Source organism: Anomaloglossus baeobatrachus, chromosome 11 (genome assembly GCF_048569485.1).
Source record: "Anomaloglossus baeobatrachus isolate aAnoBae1 chromosome 11, aAnoBae1.hap1, whole genome shotgun sequence".
Lineage (NCBI taxonomy): Eukaryota > Metazoa > Chordata > Amphibia > Anura > Aromobatidae > Anomaloglossus > Anomaloglossus baeobatrachus.
The window spans coordinates 38,031,073-38,044,957 of NC_134363.1; the positions used below are offsets into that span (position 1 = coordinate 38,031,073).

The 13,885-nt window shown below is 43.6% G+C and overlaps 1 protein-coding gene across 1 annotated transcript in view; it reads left to right on the forward strand.

Annotated features, from left to right (window-relative positions):
- Window positions 1–13,885, forward strand: part of CBLC (Cbl proto-oncogene C) — a 43,215-nt gene that overhangs the window by 13,263 nt on the left and 16,067 nt on the right. Inside the window, exons 2-5 of the mRNA XM_075329093.1 lie at window positions 8,180–8,326; window positions 10,667–10,823; window positions 11,071–11,192; window positions 13,521–13,658. Coding sequence (XP_075185208.1) covers window positions 8,180–8,326; window positions 10,667–10,823; window positions 11,071–11,192; window positions 13,521–13,658 — 564 coding nt within the window. The remainder of the gene's footprint in view (window positions 1–8,179; window positions 8,327–10,666; window positions 10,824–11,070; window positions 11,193–13,520; window positions 13,659–13,885) is intronic.

Below are 13,885 nucleotides of genomic sequence, written 5' to 3' on the forward strand. Positions count from 1 at the left end.
CTCAAGCTGTATTTTTCAGAATCTAAGACGCACAAATTTTGGAGGAAAGTGGGGGGCGCGTCTTATAGGCTGGATGTACCGGGCTCACTGTGGGGGGAGCAATGGTGGCAGTGGTGGAGCGGGTCATAGGAGGCAGGAGCAGGAAGACGGCAGCTGAGTCGTTCACGTGTCTGCTATTACGGAAAATGAATATTCACTGCTTCCCTCACCCATGATCCTGCCCGCTTCTCAGCACTGAAGCCAGTGCCAATAGTTGGGTTGGATTATGGGCGTGAGGAGCAGTGAATATTCATATTGGATTAGCCAGCAGCTAAAGTCAGTGTGTGACTAGGGGTGCATGGCACTAGCCATGCCAAAATCAGTTGCTGGTATCAGAAGAGGGCGCCGCGCACCGGCAGAGCAGAGGGAAGATGAGTAGAATTAGTTTTTTTTGTGTGTGTGAAAAAAAAACGGGAGGCATATATACCAGGATGGGCCCATGATGGGGAACATACATACCAGAATGGGGAACATATATAGCATGATGGACCCAGGATGGGGAACATGTATATCAGCATGGGAAACAAATATATAAGGATTGGGGATATAGGGACATATATACCAGGAGGGACCCAGGATGGGGGACATATATATCAGGATGAGGGACATATATACCAGGTTGGGGACATATATACCAGGGTGAGGACATATATACCAGGGTGAGGACATATATGCCAGGATGGAGAAAATATATATTAGGATGGGGTCCAGGATGGGGGACATATATACCAGGATGAGGGACATATATACCAGGGTGAGGACATATATGCCAGGATGGAGAAAATATATATTAGGATGGGGCCCAGTATTGGGGACATATATAGCAGGATGAGGGACATATATACCAGGTTGGGGACATACATGCCAGGGTGAGGACATATATACCAGGATGGAGAAAATATATATTAGGATGGGGCCCAGGATGGGGGACATATATACCAGGATGAGGGACACATATATCAAGATGGAGGACATATATACCAGGATGGAGGAAATATATACCAGGATGGAGGACATAATTACCAGGTTGGGCCACGTATTTCCCAGGATGGGCCACATAAATACCAGGATCGAGGGCATAAATACCAGGATTAGCCACATACTTACCAGGATGGGCCCCATATATACCAGAATGGGGGACATATACACCAGGATGGGGACATATATACCAGGAAGGGCACAGGATGGTACTCATATAATTGTGGTCATAATTATTGGAGCCGGATCACATGGGGATCTTCAAACAGAAGTTTGGCAAGGACAGTCAAGCTGACAATCTGCTGAATATCCCCGGCAGCCGCTTCCTTCATGCCCCCCATTTATCACTATGAGATACAGCGATGGGGATTGTGGTGTTTTAGAGACTGTGGAAGGTGTGAAGCGTGGAGGTGGAGCTTGGTTAGAGAATAGGTGGAGTCTCAAGATGCCCCAAAATTTGGCCTGAATGTCCTAATGGTACCCAGTCTAAATTTAAAAAATCCAGTGAAAGGTACCCTTTAACCCCTTCACTCCCCAGCCTATTTTCACCCACCAAGGCCAAATTTTATAATTTTGACAAGTGATGAGAGACCTTGCTTGCCACCGCTCGATACTCGGGAGCTTGGGTACGTTCGTTACTCAGTCGAGTACCCTTGTCCCATCCTCAAGTTCCTGCCCCTCATGTTTCTCGATTATTAGACAGGCAATCAACATTTGGGGATGGCCTTCCATACAGGATAATGCTGTTGCCATGTTGACTACTGGCATTTATGTGATTGGCCGGCCGAATTGCATGATCCGGTCTTTTATGAGACCTGGGGGCGCAATACTTGGCACACTCTCCTTTGGAAGCAGTTCAGGGTGAGGTGATGTAGAAGGCAGAGCTTAGATTAGATCAGTCATATAGGCAGGGTTGAACATTTGCACCCTTTGGTGCCTTTCATGGGGCACTAAAGGGTGTTTTTAGCCTTGTTTAACCTATTAAAAAAATAAATTAAAAAAGAACCTATTTTTGATAACCAGCCAAGGTAAAGCAGACAACTGAAGGCTGATATTATCAGAGTGCGAATGTCCATGGATATTAGGTCCTTCCCAGCCTAAAAAAAACCAGCCTGCAGCTGCCTCACGATTGACATCCATTAGATGCTCCAATTATGGTGCTTTGACTCAGCTCTTCCCGATGGCAATCAAGGTAATATTTTTGGGCGTTGATGTCAGCTCTTTAGTGTCAGCTGGCATCAATCCCTGGGGTTAGTAATGGAGAGGTGTCTAACAGACACCCTCATTACTAACCCAGTAATCCCCCCAAAAAATAACACAAACAGGAAAAGATAATTTATTTGAATAAAGACGTGGAATTTTTCATATGTTCAGACGTTATCGTGAGAAACTTTGGGTCTGGTGCTGACCGGGAGCGTACTCTCTCTTCCAACCTCCTAAATGCTGCGATTGCTATTGATTGCAGCCCGATTGTAATGCCTGATTGGAGCCACAGACTCAGATTGGCTGTTAGGGGAGTCTAGAGAAAAGCCGCTCACAAAGCAGGACCCCAAGAACTCTGCAACCCTTTAACCCCTATACAGGGATTTGGAATTACACAGAGCCCCAGAGATCACTACCTGTGGTAGGCTGTAGTCCGTGGTGGTCAGGCAGGGTCAAAAACCAGGGGATGCTAAACAGTAACAGAATCGGCAGGCAAGGGCGTAGTGAGGAGACAAATCCGGAACTGGCAGCAAGGTACAAAAACGACAGGCAGGAGGGTAGTCAAACAACAAGCAAAGGTCAGCGCACAGGAATCAACAGACAAACAGCACAGGAACCAGGAGTACAGAACTATCTCTGGCAGTGGTCATGTGACAGGAGGGGGAATAAGAAGGGTGTGGTGTCTTCCCATTGGCTGCAGGTGAATGTTGGCAACTTCAGCTGGAAGACACGCGCCACCTATAGTCAGCCAGTGGTACTGCAGGTTCCAGGCAGACCCAGCCTAGTGGATGAGCGGAGCCTGTGCTCCGCAGAGCCACGGGCACCGACTCCTCTCCCATCACCAGCACTATCCATGGTGGGAACATGGCGTTGTCTGGCGATCGGAGCAGAAGTCACAGGTGCGGACTCCGGTGGGGGCGTGACACCGATGGTGGGTAAACAGCCAGGAACGGTGTAGGCACAAGCGGCTATGACTTATGCTGCGCTCCCGACAGCGATCGTGCAGCCACTGCATCATCGTCATGATGTACCCATACGCCATTGTTCGAGACCCCCTTCCAGACTATGATGTATGGGTATGTCAATGGTAATGAAGTTGTCAAAGGCAGGAGTCAAATTCTGACGGTGGCATTTTAGTACAATGATTCCGGCATGTGACCTTTGTCACCAACCACCCCCAGCCCAACATGTCTATCTCTCCCCTATGACGCAGTCCCCTAAGGCAACTAAAAGGGAAAGTAGGAATAAAGAAAAAAAGTTTTCAAAAATATTTCAAAAACAGAAAAATAAAAAAGAAATATATTTGGTATTGCCTCTTCCGATAAAGTCCAGTCTACGAAAATATAGAATGTATCTCATATAGTAAACACCGTAAAGAGAGAAAAAAAAATAAACTCCAGAATTGATGTTTCATGCTCCTCGAAAAAATAAAATGTGTCAAATGAACAAGGAGTTAAAAGGGATTGCATCAATTTTCTCACCGCCGGCATACAATCATTCTAAGTCCCGGCTCGACCATCTTGACTTTCCAGATTTTCTAGTGTTTGCTATAGTTGTCGGTTGGCTGTATTACATACCAAGCATTCCTCTACAGTGCAATGATCTGTATCCTTTCATATTATGCTGCAGTCGACATGTTTACTCGCTGGCATGTGGGTGAATGACACCATTGGAAGTGAACCTCACCTTATTATCAAAGTCCAACTACAAAGAAACTATTATACCAGATCCCCATGACGGAACGTTTTATATAATATATTAGAACAATGAGCACAAGACGGTGTAAGATGGTCACTGGTAAAATCCTGGAGGGGAGATATGTATCACTGAGGTTGATAGCCTCAGTGATGTAAACCCGGAAGGAGACTCCAGCATGTTAAGTACTGAGAGGGATAATAGGCCATGAAAGGATTTTAGTGAACAGTCAAAGAGATGGTTGGGACAGCTGTAAGATGTGGAGAAATGCCTTTGGATTCATTCAGTTAAGACCCTAAGATTTGCCTTTGGATTCATTCAGGTGTATGTGTGTGGAGGTGTGCAGACCTCCATAAGTGTTGGTCTTGCCACCAAAGAGTGGAATGTTGTTACCAAGAGCAACACCGCTAGACCTTTGGATTCATTCAGGTGTCTGTGTGTGGAGGAGTGCAGACCTCCGTAAGTGTTGGTCTTGCCACCAAAGAGTGGGACGTTGTAGCCAAGAGCAACACCGCTAGACCTTTGGGTTCATTCAGGTGTCTGTGTGTGGAGTAGTGCAGACCTCCAGCAGTGTTGATCTTGCCACCAAAGAGTGGAATGTTGTAGCCAAGAGCAACACATCTAGACCTTTGGGTTCATTCAGGTGTCTGTGTGTGGAGTAGTGCAGACCTCCAGCAGTGTTGGTCTTGCCACCAAAAAGTAGGATGTTGTGGGCAAGAGCAACACTGCTAGACCTTTGGATTCATTAAGGTGTCTGTGTGTGGAGGAGTGCAGGCCTCCATAAGTGTAGGTCTTTCCACCAAAGAGTGGGATGTTGTAGCCAAGAGCAACACCGCTAGACCTTTGGATTCATTCAGGTGTCTGTGTGTGGAGGTGTGCAGACCTCCAGCAGTGTTGGTCTTGTCACCAAAGAGTGGAATGTTGTAGCCAAGTGCAACACCGCTAGACCTTTGGGGTCATTCAGGTGTCTGTGTGTGGAGGAGTGCAGACCTCCAGCAGTGTTGGTCTTGCCACCAAAGAGTTGGATGTTATAGGCAAGAGAAACACCACTAGACCTTTGGATTCATTCAGGTGTCTGTGTGTGGAGGTGTGCAGACCTCCAGCAGTGTTGGTCTTGCCACCAAAGAGTTGGATGTTATAGGCAAGAGAAACACCACTAGACCTTTGGATTCATTCAGGTGTCTGTGTGTGGAGGTTTGCAGACCTCCAGCCATGTTGCTCTTGCTAAAGAGTGGGATGTTGTAAGCAAGAGCATAACCACTGGAGGTCTGCACAACTCCACACACAGACACCTAAATGAATCCAAAGGCAGTCCACTGCAGCATTATACGGACTTGTCTTTTGTAGTTTGTATTCTTTTTGTGCTGGAAATAATCTGTTTTGTGTTTGATATACGGAGCGGTTTATGAAGACTGAATAATCCCCTGGACATTTAAATTAAAACTGTGTCTGCCGTGTCTATCTTGACCTGCAGATGAGCCTTTACAATGGATACACGTACATTTGTAGGCAAAAAGACTGATGGCACTCCCAAAAAAAAGTGAACAGGTGCATAACTGAACATGGCATATATTGACACTAAAGACAGCTGCACTCTGAAATGCTAAAGCATGCAAACATTGAATGTAAGAATATAGATATGCATTACTGCTTAAGGATGTCTAGGAAAAATTGAGATATTTTAGCATACAAAATGCCTATTTCTATATCTGGCCAGTATCCACATAAGGCATCTCTCATATACTGGGACCCTACTCTAATGCCTATTTCTGGGTGAAAAACCGAGATGGCTTGGGATGAGTTGGATCCAGAGCAAAGACAAAGAAGCCAACAAATGTTTAGCACCTCTGGAAACGCCTTCCAGACCTTCAAGACTAAGGGTACTGTCTCAGTAAACGACGTACCAGCGATTCCGACCACGATATGACCTGGTGAGGATTGCTGGTGCGTCGCTACATGGTCGCTAGTGAGCTGTCAATCAGCTAGATCTCACCAGCGACCAGCGACTCTGCGCCTGGTAACCAAGGTACACATCGGGTTACTAAGCAAAGCGCTTTGCTTAGTTACCCAATATTTTTCCTGGTTATGTGTGTAGGGAGCCAGTGCTTAGCGGTGTACGCTGGTAACCAGGGTAAATATCAGGTAACTAAGCAAAGCACTTTGCTTGGTTACCCGATATTTACCCTGGTTACCAGAGTATGCTGCTTACACAGTCGATGCTCTTTGGTCTCCCGCCGTCAAACACGCCGATGTGTGCTACACAGCGGGAGACCAATGAGCAAAAAATGAACCAGAACAGTTTGTAACGATCATCAATTTCATAGCAGGGGCCAGGTCGCTGCTTAGTGTCACACACAGCGAGATCGCTGATGAGGTCACTGGTACGTCACAAAACCTGTGACTCGGCAGCGATCTCGCTATGTGAGAAGTACCCCTAAGGGAAGCCAATCCAGGTATGACTTGATGAAGCAGTCGAAGAACACACCAAAGAGGTGTAAAGCTGTCATCAGAGTAAAGAGGAGGGGGTATTTTCAGGAATTTATGGTTTATCAAATATCCTGGAGCTTGTGGGGGCATAATGATTCTATATATACCAGGAATTATGGGGGCATAGTCTTTATTTCACAGTAGATAACGTATGGATTTTCCCAGTGCACCACTTTATTCTACCAGTAGAGTTAGGAGTGTATTACAGCCCTCTATGGCTATCTACAGTAGTAGAACATGAAATCATTTGATATCATAGTCCTAGTTTTTATTGGGTGGTTTTGGTGAAGAAACCAATCGTTAGGAGCCTTGCTCGCGGATTTTCCACTAGTGGAGAAACTGGTTAGTGTGGATTGCGTTACATGACATTTCTAGTGCATAGTTGAAAGTTAGCTGGGAAATTGATGCATATAAATTAACGTGGCCCTTAACCGGCAGCTAACCAGTTATCACAAATCTAGAACCCTCAGCAAGCCCTGAAATGTGCTCTATCATATGCCTACTACTAATACTTTCTCATTTTTTTTTAACTAAAGCACAAAGTCATGCTCATGTGCTTAAAAAAGTGGCTAAGTGCCACAAAAAAGTGCACTAGGATGCTGGTCTACTTAAAGCCCTCTCCAAGAGGAGAAGAGTCCCAAAATCATTCCCCATCCCTCCGAGCCAGAAGGCCACAGTGAGGGTCAAGAAAGTGGAGCCTTCCTTAGCCAAAGCCAAGGAAAGGCCCAAATTGTACTCCTAGCATCTTCTCAGGTTGCCACCTCAAGAGAAAATTAGGAGTGATCGACTATCAACTCCACTCCCGAGAGAAGGAAGCCAGGGTTGATGGGGGAGAGGAACCTGAAAGGAATGTGTAAGCAATTCTCCATCTCTCCAAGTCAGAAGGCCACAGCGAGGGTCAGCGACTTGGAGCCTCCCTTAGCCAACACCATGGAAAGCTCAATTGTGCTCCTAGCATCTTCTCAGGCTGCTACTTGAAGCGAGAACTAGGAGACATTGACTATCAGCTCCCCTCCCGAGAGAAGGAAGCCAGGGTCCAGGGGGGAGAGAAACCTGAGAGGAATGTGCAAACCATTCTCCATCCCTCCAAGTCAAAAGGCCACAGCGAGGGTCAAGGACTTGGAGCTTCCCTTAGCCAAAGCCAAGAAAAGGCCCAATCAAGCTCCTAGCATCTTTTCAGGCTGCCAGCCCAAGGGAGAACTAGGAGACATTGACTATCAGCTTCCTTCCCGAGAGAAGTAAACCAGGGTTCAGGGGGGAGAGGAACCTGAGAGGAACATGCAAAACATTCTCTAAGGCCACAGCGAGGGTCAGTGACTTGGAGCCTTCCTTAGCCAACACCAAGGAAAGCTCAATTGTGCTTCTAGCATCTTCTCAGGCTTCTTGTGTCAAACAAGGGAAAACCTGATCTCCAGATGTCTTCCTGGTTTATCTGGTTTCATCCCGTGACTTGTGCAATCTTCAATCACATTATTCCTGGAGCTTATCCATTGTGATCTTTGCACTCCAGGTGGACAATTGGCAATCAATTAACTACTATATTTTATGTAAAGAAGAACTGATATACAAAGACGAACCTTGACATTGAGTAGATATCACTTTTTTGTGTCCTTCCCGGCAAGGTGGCACATTATATCAATCCATGTTTAACCGTATATGGAAATATTTATCGGAGCAATGCTTTTAGGGGAAAGAATACCTCCACGATTTGGTGGTTTTTGTCCTATTCTACTCTTTCATTCATGGAACAATGATGTTTTCTTCTTTTTTCTTTCAGGAGGAACCTCACTAAGTTGTCACTAATCTTCAGTCACATTCTGTGTGAGCTCCGAGCTTTGTTTCCCGGAGGCCGCTTTCAAGGAAATTCGTATCGGATTACAAAACTTGAGGCATCTAAATTCTGGGGGCAAATGTTTGGAGCAAGGTAAACGTGTTATGCGAAACATTTTAGATTTTTTTTTTACCTTTAGGAGATCAGCCAAGTATGCAAAAAGGTACGATTTCAACACGACGGGACAATAAAGGGGTTGTCCCATAAATTCAATGCAAATCAAATTAGTGGTACTATCATAGCCTGTATAAAAGCAGAAACCGGGAATGCAGCAGCCACATTAGGGTATTTTTAGGAATAGTGAGAGGAAGTCAGAGCTCACAGCTCATTAATAAATATAGGAAGATAAATTCCTAAAGCATTGGACAAATCCTCCAGTGAACAATGTATTGTAAAACTACAGCAGTGAAGAAAACAAGTGTAGTAGTCTGGGAATAACACAGAGATTCAATTAATAGAGGATATACATAGGAGAGGTTGAGGTAGCAGTGCCATACTCAGTGTGATTGATGGGTGATATAATGGAGCTGACATCTGTACTGCTGCATTTGAATTACAATTTTGTTTTTTTTCCTTCTTAATGCACTAGAAAGCATAAGCAAGATATCACAATACTTTTTACTATCTGAAATCAGTGTCAGACAGTGTGTATTGATTTTTTTTCATCTCTTATGCCATTCTTTTTGTGAAGGGGAAGTGAAAAAAAACAAACATTTAACTGAGCATGTTTTGGGTTTTTTTCCTTCTTAATGCACTAGAAAGCATAAGTAACATATCACAATACTTTTTACAATCTGAAATCGGTGTCAGACGGTGTGTATTGATTTTTTTTTCATCTCTTGTGCCACTCTTTTTGTGAAGGAGAGATTGAAAAAAAAATGTAACTGTGCATGTTTTTGTTTTTTTACTTCTTAATGCACTAGAAAGCATAAGCAAGATGCCATAATAGTTTTTACTATCTGAAATCAGTGACAGACGCTGTGTATTGACTTTTTTCATCTCTTGTGTGCCATTCTTTTTTTTAAAGGAGGGAAAAGAAAACAAAAAACATTTAACTGTGTATGTTTTTGTCCTTCTTAATGCACTAGAAAGAATAAGGAAGATATTACAATACTTTTTACTATCTGAAAACAGTGTCCGATGGGGTGTATTGATTTTTTTTCATCTCTTGTGCCATTCTTTTTGTGAAGGGGGAATTGAAAACAAAAAAATATTTAACGTTGCATGTTTTGGTTTTTTTTTCCTTCTTAATGCACTAGAAAGCACAAGCAAGATATCACAATAATTTTTACTATCTGTGTATTGATTTTTTTTTCATCTGTTCTGCCATTATTTTTGTGAAGGGGGAATTGAAAACAAAAAAACATTTAACTGTGCATGTTTTTGCACAACCATTTCACTGGTCCAATTTGACAACCATATGCACCACTCCTATTCTGCAGCCTACTGACGCATTTTGCTTTCCATATGTTTACCTAGCTACCTACAATTTCTCAATATGTCCTGTTGGAAATGGTTGAATAATTGTGGTCTCAAAGAGTGTACAAAATGTGTTTTTTGTGTTGTGAAAAAGGTATGGTAAGCAAAAAAGTGGCAATGGAAATGGACAGGGCAGTGTGGTGGTGTTAGAAAAAAACTACACCATGGCTAAGAATGTGGGAGCTACTAACAGCAGTAACGTTACTTCTGAAAGCTGTCCAGAGACCATAATGTTACCTCTGACAGCAACTTTATTAGTCTTCTTCACAGAACTGCCTGTCTGATCACAAATGACTAGGAGGGATACATTTTGGACTTTTTTTTTTTACTTAGCATGAAAAGTGTGTCAGTGCACTGTGTTAGTAATTGGACTACCGATTAGTCCTAGGAGACCTCGAAGTGTTACAAACATCTTGGAGACCTTGCAGTATTGTGAGTTGCAGAGAACCAACTTGCTGCAAAGCAAATTTTACGGAAAAATGTGTTGAATTTTTTCCGTTGCATGTATTTAAAAAAAATAAATAAATATAATAATATATATATATATATATATATATATATATATATATATATTAGCAATGTTGATTATTTTTATTATTTTTATTAAAAAAAGGAAGAGCTTGCAGCAGGCTCATTATCATCAAAGGCAGGATTATAATGACAAGGGAGAACTCTACACACAGCTGATAACACAAGATCCACCAATCAAAATAGACAGTATCACAACCCCATGCTCCCCCTCCACTCAGAATAACATCTGCACACGCACATTAGATGCTTCAATACAAAAGATAGGGCGGAGTCTGTTCATTGCTGCTAATGTACATGTGCATTTCCTCAAATAGGATGTTGGAGTAAAAAAAAAGTCCCAGTGGCCGATGTGATGACTTTAAGGTGACACATGATCACACAAATGGTTCATTTTGGCACAAATATTATTCCTATATTTTACAGGTGTTTTGTGAGATGGGAGGAATTCAGGGACGGGCTTCACTCTGTACATCCCATTGGAGATGGACCACTCGAATCCGCTCTTCGCACTACGATCGACCTTACGTGTAACGATTACATTTCAGTTTTTGAGTTCGACATCTTCTCTCGTCTATTTCAGGTAAATTGCGATTTAAAGAATACAACTAGAACTGGAGACTTACATAACATTGCATAGGAATTAGCTGCAATACCAAACATTGCCTTTGCATAAGGGTGGCGCTGTTTCGGTAAAAATCTGAGCTTTCTACATAATGTTGAGAATCTCATTGAATATTGTCTCTTCGAGGTTTTGTTGACCCATCATGCTTCCCAAAAATGCCTCTAAACTTTATACATGTCCTTTTTTTTCATTGCCCCCCCCATAGCCATGGGAAACTTTACTCCAGAATTGGATGTTGCTGGCTGTCACTCATCCTGGGTACATGGCATTCCTAACTTATGATGAAGTCAAAGATCTTCTGAAGGGTCAAATCCACAAACCCGGCAGGTAAGGCAACCTATGCATTGTCGACTGTGGAAAAATATCTTAACAGACCTATAAAATAATGTCTTAAAGGGGTGATTGAGGATCAGTAAATGATACATTTTCCCCAGAAATAGCGTGTCAGACTACAATTGATATTATGATCTTCATAAGAACAGGCTCTTCTATTAAAATCTAAATGCTACCCAACATGTTTCACCATTACTGGCTTCATCAGGGGTGAATAGTTTAGTACTAGCCTTTTTACCCCTGATGAAGGAAGTAATGGTGAAACATGTTGATATTTCCAACATAATAGCACAGTTGGAGTGTTTCTCTGAATATATTAACATACATCTCACTACCAGGGCAGACTGCAGCTATCCTTAGTCATACTGAAGTCATTATATGAGTCAAGTTGGCAGTGCTATTTATATACTGTACTTAATTTGTATATATTAGTTTGCAGCATATTAAGTAGCAGTATTTGTATTTCATAAATGAAGGTTCACATGTGGCATATTTGGTGTGGATTATCCAAGGTTTGCATGCAGAAAATCTGCAGTCTAGGGGCTCATTCAGATGACCGTGGATTTCAGACCAATGCATGGACTGGTCGCCTGTCTCCTGACCTAAGAGTGACAGCCTCATCGAAGCTGTCAGGCTCGGGTCAGGAGACCACCTGCCAGGGTGTGCTTTAGCCATCTGTGCTTGGACCAATTGGCACAGACATCAGACGTTGTTTACTTGTAATTGTTGTTTTAGCACTAGCAGATTATCATTGTTGGAATTACATGGCATGCTCCCTCCTGGGATTAGCAGCTCACTGTCTATAGAGATTGTATATAGTGAACGGAGGCAGCTTTCTCTGCTCTTTCTGTTTGCTCAGTGTGCTCTTAGCTCCTGTCTGCTGTAAGTGTTCTGATCTTGGCTTCTGACCTCAGACCTCTTCTTGACCATGTCTCTGTCTGCTCCTTGAACCTTATATGTTACCTCCCGGCATCTGACCTCAGACCTCTTCCTGATCATGTCTCCGTCTGCTCCCTGAACCTTATACGTTACCTCCTGGCTTTTGACCTCGGACCTATTCCTGGCCACATCTCTGTCTGCTCCCTGAACCTTATACATTACATCCCGGCTTTTGACCTCGGACCTCTTCCTGACCATGTCACTGTCTTCTCCCTGAACCTCATACATCACCTCCCGGCTTCTAACCTCGGACCTCTTCCTGACCACGTCTCATTCTGCTCCCTGAACTTTATATGTTACCTCCTGGCTTCTGACCTCGGACCTCGTCCTATGTCTTTCTGCTCCCTGAACCTTATATGTTACCTCTCGGCTTCTGACCTCGGACCTCTTCTGACCTCGGACCTCTTCTGACCATGTCTCTGTCTGCTCCCTGAACCTTATATGTTACTTCCCAGCTTCTGACCTCGGACCTCTTCCTGACCACGTTTCTATCTGCTCCCTGAACCTTATACGTTACCTCCCGGCTTCTGACCTTGGACCTCTTCTTGACCACGTCTCTGTCTGCTCCCTGAACCTTATACGTTACTTCCCAGCTTCTGACCTTTGAGCTATTCCTGACCACGTCTCTGTCTGCTCCCGGAACCTTATATGTTACCTCCTGGCTTATGATCTCGGCTTGTCTGACTACCCTTCTATTCATACTGCTCGTAGTGTCTAGCATCACAGATACATCATTGGATTCAGAATCTCTTTGCCTTCATTATGCAGATCTATGATGAGGTAGCAAAAACCTGCTGACAGATTCCCTGTAAGGATGATGTGTGATCAGGTGACTCTTTAGACCACACACATTTTGCGGCAGTGGCCACATTACACATCCCGTTTCATGAGTATAAAGGAACAATTGTATCTCATCGATCTTTATCATTGTATTTTGCTGATGCTCAAAAACAAACAACAATAGCTAAACATAAAAGCCACAAACCACGTGACACGTGCGGCCGTGGGAATGTTCACACCTTCTAAACATTTGTTTTGCCTATACTTCTGCCTAGAAATCATTATTGCAGTAGGGTTTTATTATAAATATTGAACCATATAGTTTCTGCAGCCACTGTACATTGCACACTACAAAAGGAGTTAACAGGGAATCCTTCAGTGAGCTCAGACAGACTTGTGACTTTCAACTTTGATGTGGTCATAAAATCCTAAAACCGTCTAATGTAATCATAAAATGGCTTACAAGACAATTTTGTAAGTGTTACAGACCCTGAATCCAGAGGAACTCGCTGATGGATTCACTGTTAACTCATTGTGCAGACTGCTATGTACTGTACCAATCACAATCACAATGCCTTATCTTATGGAATTATCTCTCCGCAGCTATATCTTCCGGTTGAGCTGCACGCACCTCGGGCAGTGGGCGATTGGCTACGTGACGTCCGGAGGCAGCATCCTGCAGACTATTCCCCATAACAAGTCCTTACATGACGCTCTGCGGGAAGGAGAAAGAGAAGGCCTGTGAGTGGGGGTGGGATGGGGGCTGGGAATCAACTGTGGGGTGTAAGGAATTAGAAAAAAATGGCTGCTTTATTCCAACAACAGCGCCACCCCTAACCACAGGTTATATTTGGTATTGCAGCTTTCCATTATTATGGCGAATGGGGTTGACCTGCAATACCAAGCACAACCTGTGGCAAGGGGTGGCGCTGTTTTTGGAAAAAGTATTTTTGCAATTGTATTTTTAA